Source organism: Leuresthes tenuis, unplaced genomic scaffold, assembly GCF_036924035.1.
Source record: "Leuresthes tenuis unplaced genomic scaffold, fLeuTen1.0.hap1 SCAF_4, whole genome shotgun sequence".
Lineage (NCBI taxonomy): Eukaryota > Metazoa > Chordata > Actinopteri > Atheriniformes > Atherinopsidae > Leuresthes > Leuresthes tenuis.
The window spans coordinates 35,731,002-35,755,199 of NW_027325358.1; the positions used below are offsets into that span (position 1 = coordinate 35,731,002).

Here is a 24,198-nt window from a genome sequence, read left to right on the forward strand (position 1 = left end):
TTGGGTCATATTTATCTGATATATTCCAGTTTGTTCTTGTAAATGAATAATCTTCCTCTCACACCAGAGTAAGTCATGGAGTTCCTCAGGGTTCTGTGCTTGGACCGATTCTTTTTACTTTATACATGCTTCCATTAGGTAACATTATTAGACAGCATGGCATAAATTTCTATTGTTGTGCTGATGATACTCAGCTGTACCAGATGAAACCAATAGCTTGGTCAGACTACAAGCCTGTCTTAAAGACATAAAGACCTGGATGACTCAGAACTTTCTGCTTCTAAATTCAAACAAAACTGAAGTTTTTCTCTTTGGACCTGAGCGCTTCAGGGAGAAATTGTCTAGTTATATAGTTACTCTAGATGGTATTTCCTTGGCTTCTAGTTCTACAGTGAGGAACCTTGGAGTTATTTTTGACCAGAATTTATCATTTGACGCACATATAAAACAGGTTTCTGAGACTGCCTTCTTTCACCTTCGTAATATTGCCAAAATCAGGAACATCCTGTCTCAGGGTGATGCAGAGAAACTAGTTCATGCATTTGTTACTTCAGGATTGGACTACTGTAATTCCTTATTATTGGGCTGTCCCACATATTCTCTGAAAAGCCTCCAGCTGATCCAAAATGCTGCAACCAGAGTTCTGATGAGAACTAACAGGAGAGATCATGTTTCTCCAGTTTTAGCTTCTCTTCATTGGTTCCCTGTTAAATTCAGAATAGAATTTAAGAGTCTTCTCCTCACATATAAAGCTCTTAATGACCGAGCTCCATCATATCTTAAAGATCTCATTGTAAGACTGCAGAACTCCTTTTCCCCCTGTTTAATTTCACAACTGATTTTATGTACATGTGACATTATTGTGGTTATTATCTTGTGTTTCCCTGTTCCAACAGATATCCTTTGAATGGTGTTATGGTGTTTTCCCCCCTCTTTTCCCTCTTTTCTGTCTTCTCAAACCCCAGCTGGTCGAGGCTGATGGCCACCCTTCCTGGTTCTGGTTCTGCCAGAGGTTTCTTCCTGGTAAAAGGGAGTCGTTCCTTTCCACAGTCGCCTCAGGCACGCTCAGGACGGGAGATTGGACTGAAGACAAGTTTCGGTGCAATCTGTTGGTTTCCTTAGCTAGGATATTAATTTTTGAATTGGCTCTATATGAATTAATTGGATTATGATTACAGTGAATTGAATTCCAATTGGCTTGAATTGGACTATATTACTTAAGTGCCCTGAGATGACAATTGTTGTAATCTGGCGCTATATAAATAAATTGAATTGAAATTGACTGCTGGGGGACCTCATCTGTCACACCTTTCCTCACTTTGCTCTCTTTTTCCCCCTGTTTAATTTCACAATTGATTTTATGTACAGGTGACATTATTGTGATTATTAACCTATGTTTCCCTGTTCCAACAGGTATCCTTTGAATGGTGTTATGGTGTTTTTCCCCCCTCTCTTCTGTCTTCTCAAACTCAAGCTGGTTGAGACGGATGGCCACCCTTCCTGAGTTTGGTTCTGCCAGAGGTTTCTTCCTGTTAATGTTTATGCATTTAGCAGACGCTTTTATCCAAAGCGACTTACAAGTAGGCAGATAGGGTAAGGGGTCTTGTCTAAGGACCCATACTGGAGGTAATACCTTTCATGCAGGGGATTTGAACCCAGGTCTCCCATATGGAAGGTGGCAATCATACCACTTGTTTTTGAATTGGCTCTACATGAATGAATTGGATTATTTTGAAATCAATTAATTGGATTTCATTGGATTATGATTACAATTAATTGAATTCCAATTGGCTTGAACTGAACTATATTATCTAAGTGCCTTGAGATGACATTTGTTGTAATTTGGCGCTATATAAATAAAACTGAATTGAAAACTGAATTGAATTGACAACTATTCTGACAAAGGAATCTCATAACAGTTACTGTGACCTGGAGTCAAGGTTATAGAAAGACAAAATTTTAGATTTTAGAATGACATTACATATGTGACATTACCATTTGTAGCCACAGAACTGTCTCCGCAATTCCAACCTGTTATGTTATGTTACTGAAAGTGCAATGGTAAAAACTCTCGACACAGAGTTCCAACCAACCTCCTTCCACAGAGACAGCCACAAAGAGACACAAACTGAATAAGAGTCCCATTTTATCAATATATTGGAAAATGAGGCCTTCAAGACACAAAGGATCTGATGGAGTAATTAGGAGAAACTGCCCTGCTGTGAAGTCTCCTCCCCCTCCTGCCATAAACACACAGTGTAGGCTTCAACTGGGGCCTCATGCTAACTGAGTGACTGGTTTATGGTTGCTTGTGTGTCTGTGTGTGTGTGTGCACGTGTGCGTGGGGGTGTGTGTGCACGCACCCAATAAATAACTGCTCATGAGCCTTCTCTTCCAACTGACAAGAAGGGCGTTTCAGTCCAAGAGCACCAAAAAACCCATTGAAGCTATGAGTCGTAAAGAATATGTATATATTTATGTATACATATATCTCTCTCTCTCTCTATATATATATATATATATATATATATATATATATATACACAGCAGGTCACTGTTCTCAGTGTTGATTTAATTTAAAACAACAATAATCCTCATTATAGCTACTCATAACCAGCAGCAACTGTATCTCATTGAACACTGATTTGAAGTGAAAAGAAGCAAAGTACAGACAGAACAATGACAAAACTCTTAATGGCTATTTAAATATAAATAGAATGAATAATCAGTGATAAATGTTTTCAACTTCAAGTCTATAAAGCTACAGTGTGTAACAAAATACAGAAGTTTTTTAGATGATAATCGACCAAAATGAAAGCATGCCACTCTCACAAAAAACCTTCCTCCACTCGAGATTCTCTACACATGTTCCCTGCCCAGCTTGTAGCTACACCACCATGTGCCTGAAGGCTGTTCTGGTTGACAATCATAACAGCAGGACACTGCAGAACTAAAACACAACCATCCCATACAAACACATCAAAATGATGTCCATTGTACAGAAATCTTCCCTAAATTGTAGCCTTCTCTGCAGCTCTGAGGTCACGGTCGGTCACTTTACACACACCTGACTGTGCGGGAAAGCAACATTGTCAGCCAAAGAAACTGAACCCGTGAGCTTCTTAATAGAATAGAAAATGTTTTGTGGCTTCTAAGTCCTTTATCTGAGAGTTCTGAATCTGAACTGTACAAGACACAAAAAGCCAGAATTCAAAGGTCAGTTCAACAAATTAGCAATCTCAAATGATATATAGCTATTCAGGGAGCTTAGGTATGCAGTGTTATCACAGTTTGTGAAACATCCCTTTGCAAAAATACAGACTTGTTACTTTCAACCGATAAATAGTCCGCATGAAATATGTTGACAGGGTTGGATTATAACTGACTCTCATATCTGAACTCAAAACGTACAAAGTAGAAAAACATGATACAACCATGCCTGTGCAGTGACAGGATTGGAGGTAAAGTCTTCTCTTTTTCATCTGAGTTTTATACATTTTCATAAAAAGTTATCCCTAACAAGCACTACATAAATACAATCAAATGTGTCTGAAATGGTGTGTAAATTGAATGGAGCAGCTTTAAGAAATAGGAGGGACTTTCATGGATCATTTGCTTTAAACAATTCTTCAAAAGAGAAGTAAAGGAGTAAAATAAGCAGACCTAAAACCTATGGTGAACTGTATCAAAACAGGTTTGGCCCACTGTGATAGGGAAGTAGGACAATGCGAGCACAACAGCAAGAGAAATGTGAGAATGTTTGAAATTTGAATGAGTTTAAGAGATCAGTAGGCCCAGAGGTGATGAAACAAAGGCGTTTATTGGACTGCTATGTTTGTGTGCTTGGTGTGTGTGTGTGTGTGTGTGTGTGCGTGTGTGTGGGGCCTTTTTGTTATCATATGATTTTCACATGAAGTTGTGCTGCTTACAATCTGATGGACAAAAGAAGCAATTCACAGACAGCGAGGCATAAATGATTGCATATAAGAAGATACATTTCCCAAAAACACATACTCAAAGAAAGCTGTCAGTCTGCTGTCATAACTGAGTCTCTGCTTGAGTAACATCTGAGGTTGAGCATCTGGATGAACCAGTGCAGCACAGTTACCAGTGTGCTTCCCATCTCTTTCATCATGTGCTGTGCTGCACATGTGTGGAGCATGTCAATGCTGCAGACAGACACCGGCCTTTACTGTAGAATGAGCTATCCTATCAGTGGAACTGCTTCAGGACCCAACGTGTGCTTCGGTCTGTTGCAACATGGATATTGGAAATTTAGAAATCCATTAGAATTTTAAAAAAAAGAAAAGAAAAAAACTCTTCACCTGCACAGCTATAACACACACACACAATTCTAAGCATGGTCGGACACACTGTTGACCAAATGTCTGCTTTTAAGTCACCTTTTAAGTCACCGCCTACAGCAGCATATGAACGCACACACATACGCAGAAAGTCATCCCCCTGTGTTATTATATGGCGTATCTCTCCTTGAACTGTTCCTGAAACAGCCTTCTGCCCAATTTTTCTCCACAGTCTAAAGGTGGAACAGTCCAAAGAGCCACTGATATGCCACAACACGCCTTAGTTCACAAAATGTTCACGACTTATTAACCACATCTAAATCTGACACACTGCAAAACAATGTGACACTGATAAACTTATCTGAACAGGCTTTTTTCCTGCAAAAACTGACAGGCACCAGTAATCTGTCTCAAATATTTCCCACTAGTTTCATTTGCTGCCATCACTTGTTTCTCACCTGAGGCTTCTCCATTAAGTTCCATTCAGTTCTCTCCGATCATTGTAGGAATTGAATTTTCTGAAACCTTTGAAATGTCATAGCAGTTTAAACAAATATGGTTAGCAAGACTCTCATTCAGAAAATGTGCATATTTACAAGAAGATCCACAGCTCATGCGTTGAGCCTCAGAGACGGATCCACTCCTGGGGGTGAGCGAGTGTGTTCGTGGCCAAAGGCAACAAAAGCCACCCAGCACCTCCAAATCTTATCAGTTTACAGAAACCATGATAACAACACTACACAAGGTGATAGGTCCGGTAAAATAGTCCAGTAATCCCTAGTAATTACAGAAAGTTATTTTTTTACAGGGCATTTTTCTTTTATATGATTCACATGAGTTTGTCCTTGTGGTTCTGATCTCTTACACTAATTTATCCAGGCTTCAGCTCCCCAGAGCACAACACAGAGCTTTCATTGTTGTGGCACTACCGTAGCACTGGCAGATAAAACATACAATCTCTAAAAGACTGCAGTGATAATTAGCTAAAGACGTTGTGTCTTGGGATTTTCCTCGTGTACTTCCTGAACCAAGGAAGCATAATAATTATGTATTCATATTATTCCAAAAAAAAGACACTGCTTCATGCAGAGACTTTAAGCGTGGAGAATTTATAAGCTGGGTTGGGGAAAACCCCTTTGTGGTTGCTATTTCTCACTTTCTAGATTCACTGAATTGCTAAACTGACAATGTAACAACAGACAAGAAAACAGTGGTAAGAGTACATCTTCCACAACTCAAAACTGGACAGTGTGATCACAGGAGTAAGACACTGAATGTTGCCTCCAATGCGTCCATCCGTGTGTGACAGTGTGTGTAAGATAAAAAGCACTGTGTATCCTGTATAGACTATGGTATAGACTAAGAAATGAGTGTGTGTGAATGTGGCCTGTAGTGTCTCTTTAGTGTTCAACTAGACTAGAAAAGCTCTCCATACATACAGTCCATTTACCATTATACAGGTAAACGCTCCCTTTAATCATGCCACTCAGTGTTTTGGAAAGACACAAGCAGTCAGTTACCTTTCACTGACTTTTATCTCCAGCCAAATATAGAGCTCTTCACATTTCACTACTACCCCATCCACACTTCATCCACCTGCTTCCACCAAATCTCTCTTACAAAAATAACAAAAGGAATTTGTTATTTCAATTCTGACTATTACATTAATTACAACAGCTTCTTAATGTATAAAATAGTCTTTTCATTATTGTGTTAAAAACGGCACAAGTTGCTGATAAAATCTCCAAATTGCATGAGCCTGCCATTTAAGTGGCTGCATGAAACATGTTCCCTACTGGATACTGGATAGTCCTACTGGACTCTTGTTTCAAGCATGTTTCATTCAGCCACTTAAATAAAGCATGAAAAATACTTGATTTAGAGTTTTAAAAAAAATAGTTTACTTCATTTCAACATCTCAAGAATATTTTAAAGCAATGAACAAGAAGTTAGAAAAACACTTTCTCCACATGGATCACAAGTTTATCTCCAAGAAGAAATAACTCATGCACAGAAGAATTCTTTTGATGTTTGAGTCAGATTGTGGCTTTACATCTGAATAATCACATGTGCAGTGTCAAGTTTGTGTGCACGTGTATTGCAGCAGCTCAACGCAGCATGTAGCAACTACATATGTACATTTAAAATAAAGACATCTGGGCATTTATGTTGTGACCGTAGTGGCAAAAACTTGTACATACATATAAGAGCTAGAATAATCTCAAACACTCAAACCCATAAAGAAAAACCATCAAAGACAAAATATACAGCAAGAAAAACCACCTGCCTACGCCTCAATTAAGTCTGAGAGAAAAATATCTATAGCTGCTGCAACACTTTCTGCATGTGTGTGTCTAGACACACACACACAATTATTCTGAGGGCAGGTGTCAGAAAATCTACCAGAGTAAAAAGTTGTTGAATTAGATTCCCCAGTCAGCTCTGGAATCACGGAATGAGCTCTTAATCCTATATGCCCCATAGAAATTCAAACCCTGTAGTAACATTGAGTGACAACATTAAGATAAAATATAAAAAAGAAGTTAACTTAGATTGCATTTATGAGGATATAAAGAATAAAATTGTGATGGTAAGGAGAATAAACAAGACTGATTAATAAAAGTGAGAAGGAAAGACATAAATAAGGTCCAAGTAGAATGAAGAGAGAAGTGCATGCGATGGAAGGACTGAAAAGATTACATGGAGGCAGAAGGGAGAAATGTGGAGGGAATATGTGTTGGAAAAAATTGAATAACCATGTGAATTAAAAGATAAGGACATCAGGTAAAAAAGTGGGTGGAGAAGTGATACAGAAAAAAGAGCAAAGAAACCCAAAAACAACTGAAAGACGAGAGGGGGAGAAACAGATCCAAGGAAAACAAAATTAAAAAATTCAAGTTAAAAAAAGCCCTGTGATGGACTGGCGACCTGTCAAGGGTGTTCCCCACCTCTCGCCCGATGATGGGATAGGCTCCAGCCCCCCCGCGACTCGACCGATGGATTAAGCGGGTACAGAAAATGGATGGATGGAAAGTTAAAAAAAAATGTATATTCTTATTCATCCCAAAGATAAATTATAATGTTGGAGTATGTCATCTCATTAATTATAATAAGCAGTCATTGTGTATGATTATGGTTACCGGCAGGAATGACCTCCTAAACCGTTCCGTGTTGCAGCGGAGCTGAAGAAGACTCTGACTGAACACACTCTTGTTTCACCCCTATGTTATGTAGTCGGTGTGCAGGATTGTCCACTATGTTCATTAACTTGTACAGCATTCTTCTTTGTACAATCTGCTCCAGATGGAAGAAGTACAGTCTGTTCTGTCCCTTCTTACAGACAGAATCGGTGTTGTATTGTCAGTTAAGTCTGCTGTCCAGGTAAACTCTCAGGTATCTATATTCTTCAACCACCGTCTATCAGATCATCTTTAGCTTCCTGACAAGTTGCCACTGAAACACTGTCTGTATAGTTGGAGGTGAGAAGAACCAGATTTTGGTCTGATTTTCTTAATGGAGGACAGGTAGGGGAGCCATATGCATATTCTATGCTTGCATAGAATAAATCTAACTTTTTTCTTTTCTCTGGTTGAGCAGTTGACAAACTGTTGAAAGATGAAATGTATAGCAGGGAGGAAGACATGGTTGAAATCTCCAGAAATCATATAAATGCGCTGGGATGTTGTGTTTTTAGCCTGGTGACAACTGAGCTGATGACATCACAGACAGCAACAGTATATAAACACAGCTACCTGAATAACGCAGGTGAAATCTCTTATTCTAACATGGACGTAAACTCACAGCTAACAGTTCATTGTCCCAGGTACAGATCCTCTCCTTCACAGTGATGTCTAGGATTACACCATTTGTCGTTGACAAGTACTGATACCTTCCAAGTTCAATCTAAGTATAAATCTTTTTAAAAAAAAAAATAGAAAATGAAAAAGAAGAATTACTCACAATGTGATATGAGCTGCTGCATCTTGCTGCCAGAGCATTCTACAACAAGAGTATTTCTTGGTTTTGAATTTAAGATTTTAAAGAAATTTTGAAAAGTTTCTCTTGATTGTGACAGGAACAACAGAGATGTTCTTTATGCCGTGTGCGTGTTTGTTTGTGTGTATTTGTATGACCTGGCGGGCTTGACACCTAACTGAGTGTGACACGGTCACACATAAAGCAGAGCTGAAAGCCCCCAGCTCTGCCAGCCAGCTCAGCTCTCATACAGCACAGCTGGACCTGTCATCTCTACTTATCCTGCAGTCCACATGTACAGAACCAGTGTGTGTGTGTGTGTGTGTGTGAAAGAGAGAGACCAGTACAGTGCTGGGCAAATGCCAGATTGAAAAGCTTGTGAGCATTAAGGTGCATCAAATTAAATTTTATTGTCCTGCTGCACTATGTAACCATAAGTTATCCGCAGGGGATGCCAAGCTTGATATCAAGTGTTAACGACTTGGTACTGCTAAAACAGAAGTGGAAGACAGAAGCTCCAAGCTCATATTATGAAAAATGAAAACTCCTGTTTGTTTTTCAAGTCAGGCTAAGTCAGGTGATCCTCTTTAAAATTCTTCATAAAGAATTCATTTCCTTTATTTACAGTTCTGAGCAAGAAGCCTAAAAACAACCGCAAAATATCAAACATCAGTTTGGAAAACGTATTAAACAAATAAAATCATCAATAATTGGCTTATCAGGAGGTTTTATTAACTCAAATATTACACTTGACCTTTTGGTCAACAGTCGAAACATTAGCAGGAACCAAAAGCTGCACTTTTATGTACAAACTGATGAGGAGTTCTTCGAAAATCAGACTTGTCTCCACTAATATTCACCATCATTTAATCACCTGCTTTTGTGGCAATAATTGTACTTGCAGAAAATTAAATACTTGTGATATAACAATAAAAAGGATTACAACAGATGTGTGACAAACAGCTAAAAACAGCCAGAAACGTGTGATATATCTGGGCAAAAGTGAGACAACCGTTGGTTTGTAGACAAAGACAAGAAAGTAACTGGTAAAGCGACTTTTATGTGGACCTGAGAATATGGTCGGCAGAGAAAAACAGTAGTCATGTTCCATCCAAGTGATTCGAATCACTGGGAAATGAGCATTAAAAGAAATTCGAATCATCAAAAGTATGGACTTTGGTGAAAACTACTAACTCGTGCTTTCCGCACGTTGGCATGACAACCAGCCTATAAACGCTTCCCGGCCGGAGTGTATCACCATGGAGAGAGGACTTGAACCTTCATTAAGAATCGGGCAAGAGGTATTGGAGCTGTCCAACGGGGGCGTGAGAGATAGCGGTTATTTGTTTCTCCTAAATTCAAGTTAAATACGCCACAACTTCTACCTCCATCCAAACAAACCTTCTGTCAAACCTTTATCAAAATAAATGTATTCATGCAAAGAGAATACATTTATTTCAAATCTGCTTATTCCTTTTCACAAGGAACAATCAAACTTTGATAAATATGGTGTTTTTTCATACATTACATTTCTAATTGTGTTAAAATATCTGAGAGCACAATGAAAGACTCCAGTTCCACTATTTTTCACAAAGGATAAAATAAGTCAGCCAGCCACACTGTTGCACCGGGTTACATGTTCTTTTATTACCAATAATACACACACTACAGTTCACTTTAACTCAGTCCTACACATACAATCATGCTAGTGTTTAGACTTAATGGGGCACCAAATATTCATTATTCCTTTGCTGAAATTAATCGCCTACAAACGGAGCACTGCCTTCTGTTATAATATTTGCTAAAACCATTGTGGCCAGCTGTTTTACGGGGATTATGGAGCCTTAAAAAATCAAAATGTCTATCCTTGCATTGTTAGAGATTATTGGTTTTCATGGGTGAAAAGGTCGTTATGTACTGAGGGAAGGTTTGTATTGTTGAACATGGTCATTAAATGCCAATTTACTGTTGGAATTTAAAAATACAAGACACTGCCAGACAATTTGAACATTGTTTCTTTGCAAAGAGCTGTTCCTTCAGGTCTACAAAAACTTGTCCAGTTTCTGGAAACTGGTGGCAGGCACATGTAGAGTACATGCTGTTAGTTTATTAAATAGAGTTGGTTTGTTCATCTGCTGCTCGCAACCTCATTCAGGCTGTGAAACCAGTTTTTTTCTGATTAAAAGCTATGTTTCATTTGTTTACTTAGGCAGAAGAGAGAATGAACCTCTCATTGGCTTTAATGAATCACCTGCAGTAGCTCCAAGACACAGCAGTTGCATTCATGTGTGCCAACATAAATAACAAAGAATGAAAACAATTTTAATGATCAGGAAATTTAGTCTGTATCTATTTCTCATGACTGCTGTTTTTATTTATTTTAAAGAGGTTTCTGCCTCACACAGCTCACCTTTTTTTACACAAGCACATATTTACCCACAGTAACATCTCACACAGAAGTGCTGAACCTGGCAGCAACAACTGTGACGAGGCAGACGGGATAGATGGATTTTACTGTCTGTATGCTAGCTGCCAGCTCACTCAGTCCTGCCGTGTTGGCTAACTTCAGCCATTATTATCACAAACTGTGGTTCATCACCTAACTGGGAGGCATTGATAGTTACTGGGCCAGTTCTATGTAAAGTGTAGCCCTCAAAAAGCTGAGCCGACTACTGTCAATGGGAAATGTTTCAGCAGCTTGTTTTACTGGGTATAATCGTATTTTAAAAAAGTTAAGATGGGATACTTTTGGGGTGAAACAAGTATAACACAGAGGTTATTGTATGTTTGTCCACTGGTTCTACCGAGTCCACCACTGGCTGTGCACCATCCTTGGCTTGGTGTCACTTTTGTTGGGTGATAGGTCAGGCTAATCAAAATGTTGAAATGTGTTATTTCACATGCATGTGTTGTACCAGTATATATATTAATAATCAAGGGCTTCTAAAGCAATTTCATTATTAGAATTATTAGAATTGTAATGATTATTCCTAGAGAAGACATCTGAAAGTTTTAACCTGGTGTCAACTAGAGTTAGGTTTGTGGCTTTACCAAAACCTTTAGAATTATTTTCTCAACAAAGAACAAAAAATTGAGGCATCAGGATAATTGTTCTACGTGCACAATCACCTCTAACAAAGTGAATTAGAGAGTGCGTTAGTCTGAAGCAAAAAAATCTAGCTTTGCCTCACTTACGCACTGTGAGCTCGTCTCTAAGAACACCCAACATCTTTGTCCCAACAGATGGTGGCCTGTACAAGATGCTTCAGCCCCGACTGCATTGTGTGGGGGAATGACAATGAGGTCAGTCTTCCTCAGGCAACATGAGCCAGATCCTAACACACCCTGCGGTATCAGAAGCCATCATCGAGCATGAGCCTCTGTTCTGTTCTTCATACAATGACTGCTATGTGTGTTTACCAACGCTGACATCGCCTGGTTGCTGAAGAAGGCTGGAAACGGGAACATGTGGTTTGTTCTGCCACTCAACCACAGCATCCAGATTAAGTTTATCTGCAAAGATAATTATCTGCAGAGAAGAGTAAACCACAAGGACAGAACCAGAATCAAAAACGACAAACGATGAAATTAAGCTGAAAGCAGGAGAGTGGCACTGCGAGGTAGGGTTTGTGATTTCTCTTCAGTCTTTTTCAGTTTCTTTGTCTTGTGGCTTTTCACCGTGCGTTTGCCTTGACAGGCTGTCAGACAGAAGAAGACCAAAAACACTCCAGGAAAGTATGAAAGCCAGCCAGCCAGCAGACGAAGTCAGCATACAGGCTCGCAGTTTGCCTTCCTCTTCAAGTCCTGTCACAGTTGTTTAGATTTTTATGGGCTTAAATTTGTCTAAAAAATAACTGTAAATGCTCAGAGGGTGATCTACTAATATGCCTTGAGTTGCACACGTTGCTTTTCACAAATGTCCTATTTATAACTTGTTGTTTTTTACAAATATGTGTATTTGTAAATATACCATTTTCCATTTGTTAAACAAAAAGCCATTTGTGAAACTGAAAATTCTGTTTGTGAATCGTGACTCAGTGTTTGTGGATCACCAATCACACGTTTGTATTTTTGAGGCATTCTTTCCGCAAATTCATACAGATTCACAAAGAAATAGCTCGTAATTCACAAAGCTCCATCCAGTAGATGGCGCTGTTGTTCACTGACGTATCTATGGCTGGCTTAAAAACAACTAAGAAAGAAGATGCTGATTAGCAGTAACCATAGTAACGACATGGACTGTCAGTTGGATGCGTACTCGCAATTAGCAAACATGTACACTATAATACTGACAGCCATGACAGCCTTACGCTAGGATGACCAGACGTCCCATTTTGGTGACCTGTCCCCGGTTAAAGCTGTCTCCAATTTTGATGGCATTACTGACAACCATTCATAAGCTTTTTGTGCTGATTTTGGTCATCTGAAGTAGTAATTTATGACATACATGAAATTACTTTTGTTAAATACAGTTCAGAGTAAATGCATTTTATCTCACGTATAAGCTAACATCCATACAGTATTTTTTTTACATTTAGACATTACATAAATGTTTTGTTGAGAGATTACTTTGAGACTTTGCAGAAACTTTGCTGATTATATTTTATTACGAGGCTAAAAACTTCTGATAAACGAGAACTGATGCTGACTCTTATTCTTCTTTATCTTATCAACACTAAGTGCAGCTTATAGTCAGAAGAAAAAGAGGAGCCGTCCTGTTGTGAACAGGTGTTGGTCGGGAAGGACAGAGTCGTGTACAGGGAATTTAAAGAACAATTCAGAAATGTTTTGCTTGATTTGATTTTCTTAGCAGTGTAAAAACTTTACATTTTTTTATTTCATCTGTGAGACTCATTCATTTAAAATCCAGAGGAAATGTATGTACACACAGTTTCTTGAATTTGTCTTCCTTTCTTCAATTCTAATGATGTCTTGTCAGCTATTTGGAAAATCTTCTTCACATCAAAGCTCACTTATCATATATCATATCAGCACTAGCATTAACTCAGCCTCAGCACGCTCAGAAGGTTTTCCTTAGAATCAAGAAACATTTTGATTACTCTATAGATTAATGTTGATCTGCTGAAAATAAAGGTGCCTTAAATGCATTTCTAAGACCCAGTTTTCCTGTCTGTGAGTCAGCAGGACAGGTTTTACTCTGTGAACACACTTATGCCCAAAGCCAAATCACGATGAAGTCCCTTTCAGTTTTTGAATTGCAAATAACTGCCTATTGTTTTCAACTCATTTGTTGTGCAAACCTCGTCCATCACGTGTCCTCCCTGGTTTTGATATATAAAAGCATCCGAGCACTCCCTCCTCCTAACCTCAATCTCGCTGTCTCTAAGTTGCTGCTCCTACTCACCCAGCTGTCTCTGTCCCTGCTTCTCTCAGAAGAACTACATTTCCCAGGGTGCATCTGTATACTGGCACTGCAAAGCTCAGAGGGTATGGAGTGATAAAACAAATAAGTTTACAATGAGTCCAACTTAAAGACACACCAGCACTCCTTGTGCTTCCATTTGAGCAGTAACATATTCTCTACTCTGTAAAATCCCACGGCCGCTGACACAAAGAACATAACATTGCACAGTATAACAGCTAATTACAGTGACTACACTTTTGCAAGATTGCCGTAAATCTACTTGTCCAGACTGATTATTCCACATACAGTTTTCAGGTGAATTTAATTTTGGCAAACATTAGCACACTGCAGCTTCTTCCATCAGTGATTCAAAGCAGACACGTGCAGTCTTTCACTCTGAACCATGACAGCTTACAACTGCTTAAGCAACTGTTCAGCCCCATTATTATCTCATTAGCTGGTTCCTCTTATTCTCATTAAGACTACGAGCTACTTAGTATTAATTAAACGTGAATGACACACTCTTTAAATTAATACTTCATTCTTAAGAAGAATAAAAGATTTTGGACTTTACTTATTTAAATAACAAGGCATTCCTTGAGCTTAATCATCACAAGTACATGATTAACCCCGAGTCTTAACCCTCAAACAGCTCTTAGCAGACTTTAAAAGAGAGAACAAAATGTCCTCACTTTCCAAAAATGTCCCCAAGTTCAAGGTCTAAGATTTCCTCTTATGAGGGCTGATAGCACATAGCACACACTTCAGCTCCTCTGTGCCATTAATCAAAACTCTGAAAAGCAGATTGCTCAAATATGACCTTGTGCACAAAAGCAGTCACTATTGAGGAACAAGAAGGAATTCACTAAAGGCGGGTCCAAGTAAACATTCCTGCCGCTCCAAAGCCTAGACACCCTAACCTGTCCCCTGTGTGTGTGTGCGTGCGTGCGTGTGTGCGTGCGTGTGTGTGTGCGTGCGTGTGTGTGTGTGTGTGTGTGTGTGTGTGTACTCCAAATACAAACTCCAAATCGTACATGAGCCCGCAGGCATCTGTGTCCAAAGAACAGTATCAAGGAGGTCAGGTAGCTCACATAACAAAAGCAACTCTCTCTCACACACACACACACACACTTACATAAATTTTGGATTGTGTCAGGGACGCTGTGTACAAAGTTGAAGGAAATGGAGGACTTTGGTCACAGATCAGACCAAAAGGAAGAAAGGAAAGAGAAGGTTTAATGCACCTCAACAATTACAACAAGAGTTCATTTCTTTTGAGAAAAAACCATTAACAAGTGATCAACAGAGGGCAGGTTTAAGGTAACTGGAACACATCAAGCTGAATGAATGAACCACCAAATGGGAAAAGGCATCTTACACAATCTGATCATTAGATGTTTGATAAACAAGGGCATGAAGGGTGGAAAAGGATTTTAGTCAGTGATTAATCGGTTGCTTCTTTATTGAATGGAAATATATGACACTCACCAGAGGTTCTTTTTCTTTTTCAAAAGAAAAAACTTTAAGCAGGAACCTTTTAAAATTTGTATCACTTGATTTTCAAAGAGTTTTCACCGAAAACAAGACTCAGATCAGTGTTTAAATGAAATCCTCTAAAGATGCAGAAAGTAGTTATTCTAAAAGCATGGGCCAACTTTTCTTTGCTCAGTAAACAACATTTCAGCTTCTAAAGGCACCAATTTTTTTTTGCTGAAGATGGTCACGCAGTGATTAGTCTCTAACTATATGTTTACAGATTCATGCAGAAGATCTCAGGGGAAGAAAACAACAAAGTGGAGACTTTAGGACAGACAGAAAAAGATAAACCTTGTAAGAAGGTTTTTTTAGGAAGTCAGCTGCCTTCCTCTTTCAAAAATACTTTGTCCTTTAAAGCTGCCCCGCTTTCTCAGCAGCCTGCAAAAACAAGATGAAGGAGTTTCATCTTTAGAAACACATTCAGGCAGGAGGATAAAAGAAGCATGCGTGTAATCTTTGCTGTTTGAATCCTCCTGGCAGTTTAGATTAATGGGCTGGTGAATCTGAACGTGAGGCAGGACATTGCTGTAAAAGAGCACACTGCTCAGCACACATGCACACCTTCTGTCCACATTCACACAGTGCCAGTGGTGCATTTTGCTCTTCCACAGATTGCAATCAACACCCCACCCCCATCCCGAGCAGCCTGCCTCCTAACATGGCTCCTGGTTGGCATGCACCGGCCCCTGAGACAGCCGCACACACACGCATATATCACTGCATGTTTGTGAGTGCATGTGTAATGAAGAGTTGCATGTAGAGATTTATAGTGTTGGCATCCGGTCTGGTCAAACGGGTGGATCGCTGCCACTCTCCCCCACCAGCCCCAGATAAATGTGCCGTGTTTTGTTTTCCTTTTCAGAAAGCTCATGGAAAGAATTAGCAAGATGAGAAAGTAGCGGCAGAGCTCTCGGGGAGTCCATCTGTCCATTACTGAAATAAAAGCTGCCTGCTCAGAGAGCGAGGCGTGATGGAGGGATTTGGTCTACTTGATAAGACAAGGATTTGAGACTGAGTGTGGCGGGTAATCGAGGGACTAAGGACAGATAGATGGACAGATAAACAGAAAGAAATCAGGTGGATCTGTTCATTTACTGACCTTCAGAGCCAAAAAGGATAATCTTGCACATTACGGCTATATTTGGAGAAAACTTTAGCCCGTGCTGTTCAGTTCACTGGCACAACTAGCATGAATTCCCTTCAACTCACTCATTAATCAGTGAACAACAGCAACTTAAGTGGAAACACACAGTTCAAAGGGCCAAAACAGGAGCTGTGAAACAGGGATGCGCACTAAAAGGTGACCAACACCTTGATTGGACTTCAGGAAAAAAACATGTTAAATGTTATAGTGGCTGCTTTCCATTGTGTCGTAATCACTTGAGCTTCCTTCGTGTAGCTTTTAGTGTTGATAAAGCTGTGCGCCTGATTCTAAATTGTCTTGTACGCCTTCCTGGCCACATCTCTCCTGGAAAAGAGGTCCCTTTCCACAGTGGGATCTATCAGGTTAAAGAAAGGTCAAACAAATATAGCTCTGTATCTTTGGTTTATGAATATTCAGCAAGACATTGGATAAGACCCTGAAAAACAAGGCATTCTCTGGCAGATGACAAAGCTCTGTTATATTGTTGTGTCAATGTATATATAATACAGTCCAACCCAGGCTGAAATGATCTTTTACCGGTGACCCGTGACCACCAAGCCTTTTTCCCCTGTCAGTATGCAGCTGCTGTAATGAGAGCTTTAGTCAACAAGAACTCAAACTCAAGTTGTCCTCACTAATTTAACTAACAGCTTTCGTGGTATGTCTGGAGAAATGTTGGATGTAAAAAAGCAATCTGCCACTCACGCTTACACCTTTCTCTGTCTCCTTCACAGTCTGTCTCTTTCCTGCACTGCCACAACCTTTCAGCAATCAAATTAGCTACACTGTCTAACCCAGAATATGTGCCAAAAGAATGAGCACTTGGGCTATAATTGCTACCAACTAATAATGTTAACCTTTCTATGCCATATAGGCCCCACTTTATAATCAGTCCAGAACAAGGTAAGAAAATTAGGCTTGATATGTCGACAAACTGCACTCATACATCACTGTGAAGCTAAATAAGCTGAGAGGTGTCCATCTGACCTTCTTACACTCAAAGTCTAGAACACAGTGAGCAATATGTTGTTAATGACGAGGCTGCCTGGTAAAGGTGCACCAGCACCCATTTGTCCTCCTGTTGTTGACATCTTTTCAGCCATTAGTCTTCTCTAATGTTTGTGTTAATAAAAATGTAAGAATTTTGGGGTCCAGGACGTTTGGGCGTACAGATAAAAACCGTACCTGTGAAATGCAGAAGAAGTAACCAGCATTTGAGAAAATAACTGCAGCAAATGTAATAGCATCTGTTAAAGGGGCAACAACGTGGACAGGGAGCCTGGCAGCTTGGCAAAGCTTCGGTACCTGCTTACACCCCAGCTCCTTCACACTTTGAAGTCATGGAAACAAATTCTCCAGCTTCAAGTGCCCCACTTTCTCACAGTTTCAGAGCAGATTCACACTGGAACAAACATCTCGGACTTCAACCAGAACACGGATATGTGCTGCTACGACACACTAACACACAGAGCCAATGCAAGCTGTGGTGTCCAACTGCAAGTTCATTACTGTGCTTTGTGATATCTCCTTTGATCGCTGCAAAATTACTATATGGATGACAGCTGCACAGCGGTGGTTTTGCGATGTGTTTATTATACTGTTGTCTACGAGCATTAGATATCAGATGTAGTACCATTATACAGGTACCTTATATCTCACTGATTTATCTGAATAACGTTTTTCTGTCTTTTTCCGAGGTCACATACAGCTCTTCTGAGTGTAACATGTGTTTTGTACTTTTAGGGAGGGGCAAAGCCACCCTCTGCTGTTTTTGACTCAAACCCAGGGAGCCACTGAAGCATTCAGGCCACAGCCCTAATCAGAGGCCATGATGAGGTCAAGGCAGGCTCCAATACAGAGTGCAAAATCAACTTGACTTTTTTTCAGTAAAATGTATTTTTGGGGTCCTAAAAATAAAACAAAAGAACCCCACTTAAAGACGAATTGGTAACAGGTGCAAAACAAGTGAAATAAGTAAACTGGTAAGCTCTGTTTTCTTCTGTTCACACTGCTGATTGTGATATCTTACAGCTTTATGCAGATCACGTCGTTCGAAGGTCAGAGATTACCAAACCCTTTTAATTTCCCACTGTATCCCTTCCTTATGACTTATCTCACTACAAAGCTCCCCTGGCTCAGTGCAGGCAGGCCATGTAGGATGTTATAAAGATGTCAGACGGCTTAGTTCAGAAGGTGGCAGATCAACGCGCAACATCTAGGCACAAACATTTTTTTAAAAAGGTAGCAGCGACACCCTGCAGAGGTCCAGCTGCTCATACGGCCGATGGAGCCCGGCAGAGTGCCGCGGAAACCCGGAGAGGTTAGCAGATCAGGGGCCAAGAGGAGATGATCTTACCAAAACTTCAGGATAGGACAGTGTGACCGGATTAAATGGAGCTAATGAAATACAATACAAATACAGGATCGTGGGGAGGAAAAGCTTGGTTGGTGGGGGAGAGGTGTAGGCTGCGGGTGACAGAATCCAAAATTAAAGCCGACATGAACTAAAGAGCAGAGCAGGAGCAGCTGATCAGCTGCTGCTGTTAACTGGAGGTGGATGCCGTTTTTTTTTAGAAAGATTTGATTCATTCTTATTTTGGTCTCGAGTGATCTACGCCGCAGAGTCTTCTGCTGCATCCAACAGTGCCGTTTCAACAAGTATTTCCGAGCAATCGTCGATGTAAAAGCACGCACCGAGGCATCATCTCCGAGTCGACCCCCACCTTCCCCCTAAAACAGGCCTTCAAAATTTGTTTCACTGACATTTCCCCCAATGCAGCAAAGCGCGCTCCCAAAAAACGATTTCCAGGGGGGTATGTTTGGAGACTGAGAGCGCGCATCGCCCCCCACCTCCTTCCAAACTCACTCCGGGGGCGCGCGAGCGGGCACGGGCCGGCCTATAGCGGAAAAGCCGATTGGCCGAAGCGCAGCTCCATCTGCACACGTGACATGCAGTGCTTACAATAAATAAACAGCCAAGGAAAAATGTATAAAAATCACTGCTGTGGCTCCAAATCACAAAACTCTCAGAAAAACAACACTAACAAGTACAGCAGGTCACCACCACAAAGTCACCGGGTGACACACCGTGCACGTGCCCCACGGCACACCAAAAACTTGAGCCGAATGATTTTGGAAATGTCCGGTGGGAGCGGACAGCGCCAGGCAGCTTCACTGGCACCCTATAGGCTTTCCAGTGAACATTACGACCCCAGCTCTGCTCCTCACACTTTAAAAAGCCGAAGGAAAGCAGACTACCGGCACACTCCGGCTTTCCAAACCAAGTCACACTCGCACACACACTATTCCAAACGAGCTTACCTACACAGTGAATGAGTTTGTGCCTCCAAGAGTCAAGTTCCTGCCGAAAGCCGCGCCTCTCTATCGTGCATTGCTGCCTTTTGCAAAGACTCGCCATTTTCTATCGGCCCCTCCCGTGGGCGCGCACATACTGCTGGGTGCTTCCCTGCGCGCACGTCACCGGTGGTTTTTATTCTATGGCTGGGTGGAGAGAAATATGAGGGGGACGGGGCTGCTGCATCCCCCTTTCTATACCGCCGTTTGTCCCACCCACCAACAGCGCCCCCTCCCCTCCACTTCTCCCAGCATCACTACGGGAGGTTGGGCTGTCATTGGTCGTTTAACGGGATGTTTGCCTGTTTTAATGTTCTGTACAGTACCTACTGCACAAGGCGCATGTGCTCCAAATTGGTCGTGGCTTAAAGCTATGTGTGTCAAAGGGCGAGGGTGTGCCGGGGATTTAAAATGCGCATAAAGACGCTGCACCGTTTAAATCAACAGATGTGTTAACAGTGTAAGTCATAAACTGGGGCCGAGATGAAGAGGCGTTATTAGAAGAGGCATCATTTCGGGAAAGTAAAGGCGCTGTCAGCTCCTGTCAGACAAAAACTGAGTTCAGAGGTTGAAAAATACCCAAAATGTTCATGTAAGAAACGTATACTCAATTCCACCTCTACCCACTCATGATAAGGTACTCTTACTAATTATTAGCCAACTAATACTTTACAACTACTCATCTCTTAAATGTTGAAGGTGGCCTTAGTCAAACCATGATTTCCCACATTTCTTTCTGACATATTGGACAGACTATTTTGCAAAAGCTCATGTTCAAAACAATTTACAATATTCTACAAATGATTGTGTCCCCATACATATGCCTGTCACCATAAGGAGAACAAAGAACACATTGTACAGGCGGAAAAAAATAACACGGCTGATAAAAAAAACTGCCATTTATTCACAGTCTACAGAACGGCTGATAGGCTAGAACAGACCTGAACTTCTCGGTATAATTATTTCAGACATTCGATCACTGACTAAACTTGTTCACGTTAAATAAATGGATCTTGACCAAGCGTATTTCGACATTATTTCATGCGTGTGTGGATTTATTCAATGCCACATCTAGTGTATTTCTATTTTCTCTGTTGGAAAATGTGCCGTTGGTGGATGTTTGGAAGCCCAAGTATTTTTACACTGACACTGAATCACCAGCAGTCTGAGGACGGTGTTTAAAGTGTAGCCAGTCTCTCTTATGTTCTGTCTCTGTGGCACATGCATCAATAGTTTGATCATTTAATTCTGTTTCCATTCGGTGTTTAATTTAAACACAGACAGCCTGGTTATATATTTCTTGTTTAAATATTGAGGAAAACAAAATAACTACGGAAATAAGTGGCCAGCAGTGCTTTACACTCTGTGTAAGCATCAATTATATCGGCGTGCAGGCCTGGTGTGAGGCGGTGAAAGGGACAAAATGTGGACAAGAGACTCTTTGCCTCGTCTTTTAATTAAAGATGCAGCGACATTGAATGTATTCCACCTTATGTAAAAAAAAGAAAAAGAAAGAAAAGAAACAAACAAATAAAAAAAAACTCTCATTACATCAAAGCAGCTGCTTTTGCGCACTGGGAAAACCATACATCAGGTTTAATTGAACTCGCCAAAACGCGGATGTAATCACTAAATTGAAACATGAAATGACACAGTATCATTGAACGGAACCGGGCTGTCGTTTTATAATCCAACAGCGGGCAACAAATAAAAAAAGGCAAGGACAAACGCTTTCACTCAGAGGCACTCAGGCTAATTAAGTCGTTGAACCCACTGCCCTCGACAAAGATGTCTCCTGCGAAGGGCCGGAAAGAGAGGAAAGGCAGCCAATAGAAGGACACCTTAAGTCGAGGTGAAGAAGAGCAGCCAATCAGATTCTAGCGCTTTGAAGAGACGCTGAGGCAGCTCTTCTGGAGAGCGGCTACGAAAAAAGACTAAATAGTCGCAGAGAGGAAAAGAAATCCTCCAACTGCCGCGTTGTTTTCAGCGATGTAGAGAAAAGCGGCTGAGTTACGCTTCAGTGAAACAGGTAAAGTGGTTCTTTCTTTCTTTGGGCCTGCGTGTCACGCTTATGTATGTGTGTGTGCGTATATGTGTGTTTTGGAGGCTGACAGCGTCATGCCGGCAGGATGAAAGGGATTAGGGCGCCGTTACTGTGGCAACATTAGATGGAGGGATACACACTCCTCCTTCCGTCTAATCTGACAGCGCGCCTGATGGCATCTGAACAATTGTTCAGCCTAATGAACAGGCCTTGGGCTTTTTCTTTATTATTCTAAATGTTTGTTTGATAGTGCTTTCGGGACGTGTTTGTCTGCAAGCTCATAGTGAAACAACAGAAAGAAGGCACACACATCCCTGAGAGCCACAGTAAAGGTAGCTGTGTGGTAGTGTTTGAAGAAGACCGGAATTACTACACTGTCTGGGGCTGAAATGAATAAAATACCACTACGATCTTAAAAAGGAAACAAACAAGCGGAAGCTGGCTTAATTATACATTATACACCGTTCATCAACAATTTATATTCAGAAGTATGTGGACTGTAGAGTTGTGATGCCAAACAAGATGTGGCATACAATCCTGTTTGGGATCGCACCTTGAATGTACAAAAATACATATTTTTCATTTAATGAAAAAAAAAAAGACCCCAGACAGTCGATTAGAATAGAAGGAGTCCCTAAACAAGTTAATTTGCTGTAAATCTTAACACAGTTGTTGTGTGTAGTGGTATATTTTCTGAGTAAAACTGTTGTTACTGACAAATTGTAAGATTATGCCCTCTAAACTCCTCTGGATTTTTTTGAATGCTTACCCACTGTGGAAGCTGGTACAGTGCAGTCTCAGAAGAAGCTGTCTGCTCAGTAAGTCTTGTCCTCATCCCCCAAGATTCATGGAAGTTTCATGTAAACTCTGTTACAGCTGGCAGACAGCATATGGTGAGCTGCTTCAATGTTCTGGGGCTGTTTTCTGCTCAGAGTGTGAATATGTAGGAATCAACAGACTTGTATCAGGAGCTATTTCAGTCACCTTAACCAGTAGAAATGTCAATTTTGTCCTTCTCTGAACAGTTTAGATTGAATTCACATTTAGCTCCAGTCCCTGTGCATACCACTGTCCATGTGGTGACCCGGTGACCTCCAAAAAAAGGTCTAAAAAACAACAGCAGTCACATAAGAGTGTAAAGTTATCATAATTCTTTTACTTGTAGCCAAGTAATGGTGTAGCTCTACTATGACCAGAGGTCTTTGGTGTAGCTGGGTGAGGTCTGTTTCTCCCGGATCTCTGGCTGCATCATCTGAACCCACCTGCTCTGAAGGCTGAATTCAACAGCCAGCAATAACTCAATCCAGCTGTGTGTGTGTGTGTGTCAGAATATCAACGCTTCGGGTGAAAAGCAACCAGTCCTGATGATGCTTTTTGTGCTTTGACATGCGTGCCAGTAGGACCCATGACCCTGACACGAGGATCCTTTACCTACTCCAACGGTGAGGAGTACCACGGGGAATGGAGAGAAGGCAAGTCACGAGTCCATCCTCCATCTTTAGCTGCATTTGCATGAACAACACAAATTTTATGATGACATTAAGTCAGTGATGCACAGATAGGCGCCCATCCCATGTAAATATGAAATAATAATAGAATATTGCTTTTTAGGGCAATCTGCTGTAGCTTATATGGAGCACTTAGTCCAGTAAACCGAAATGAGCTGAAACTTATTTTAAACACCTGAACAGCTTTTTGTTTTTTCTCTATCTGTGCTCATGGTTACATTGTGCCCAACTCATTTAGAAATCTTTGTACTGGATCAAGACTATGATCAACACAAGAACAAGACCACACAAGGACAATCAACTTTGTCAATAATAAAGGCTATAATGTCTCCTTTTAGCAGAAGTAACATTTAGCATGATTACAAGGCAATCTGACATCACTGAAACCTCTGGTGCAAGATGTTTTAAGACTGGCTTACATGTGCAAAAGTGCCAGTTGCATTCTTAATAGTGAAGTGATTCATTGTAGCTGATGACAGGATCTTTTAAAAGCATCAGAGGGCATGCACTGTAGAGGGCTCACTGTATCCTGGCATGAAAACAGCACCTCACTGTTACTGAGGGTTTGATGAATGTAAGATTGTACCTTCTTCCTCCATGGCACTGAGCTATATTATTTCAAATTCAAATTTGAGATGATCAAATGCTTGCTTGTTTAAATATGTTGAAAAAGTTGACTATTACTTGGGATGGGTTTACATTTTTTCCTTGAATGTACGTCATGTTAGACCAATGCTGGCAGGGAGAGAATGGTGTATTTTTGGGAACATTTTTTCATATTTAGGTCAGCTGAATAGTTAAAATAAATTGTTTTGGAGGAGCTTTACTTTTAAAGTTTAACATAGAAATGGGAAATCGTAATGTAAAGGGTGTAAAAGAATGTGGATTTAAGTACATATTGAAAAAAACACCATTCACTTTGTTTGTCAGTTGGTAGAAGCCTCTTCTTCACCATGCTGCATGCTCTC

The 24,198-nt window shown here is 40.6% G+C and overlaps 1 protein-coding gene across 1 annotated transcript in view; it reads right to left on the minus strand.

The window, feature by feature from the left end:
- Window positions 1-19,881, minus strand: part of lcor (ligand dependent nuclear receptor corepressor) — an 84,470-nt gene extending 64,589 nt beyond the window's left edge. The window contains exon 1 of the mRNA XM_072383613.1: window positions 19,646-19,881. Within this exon, the coding sequence (XP_072239714.1) occupies window positions 19,646-19,742 (97 nt within the window). The 5' untranslated portion in view covers window positions 19,743-19,881. The remainder of the gene's footprint in view (window positions 1-19,645) is intronic.
- Window positions 19,882-24,198: the final 4,317 nt, after the last annotated feature.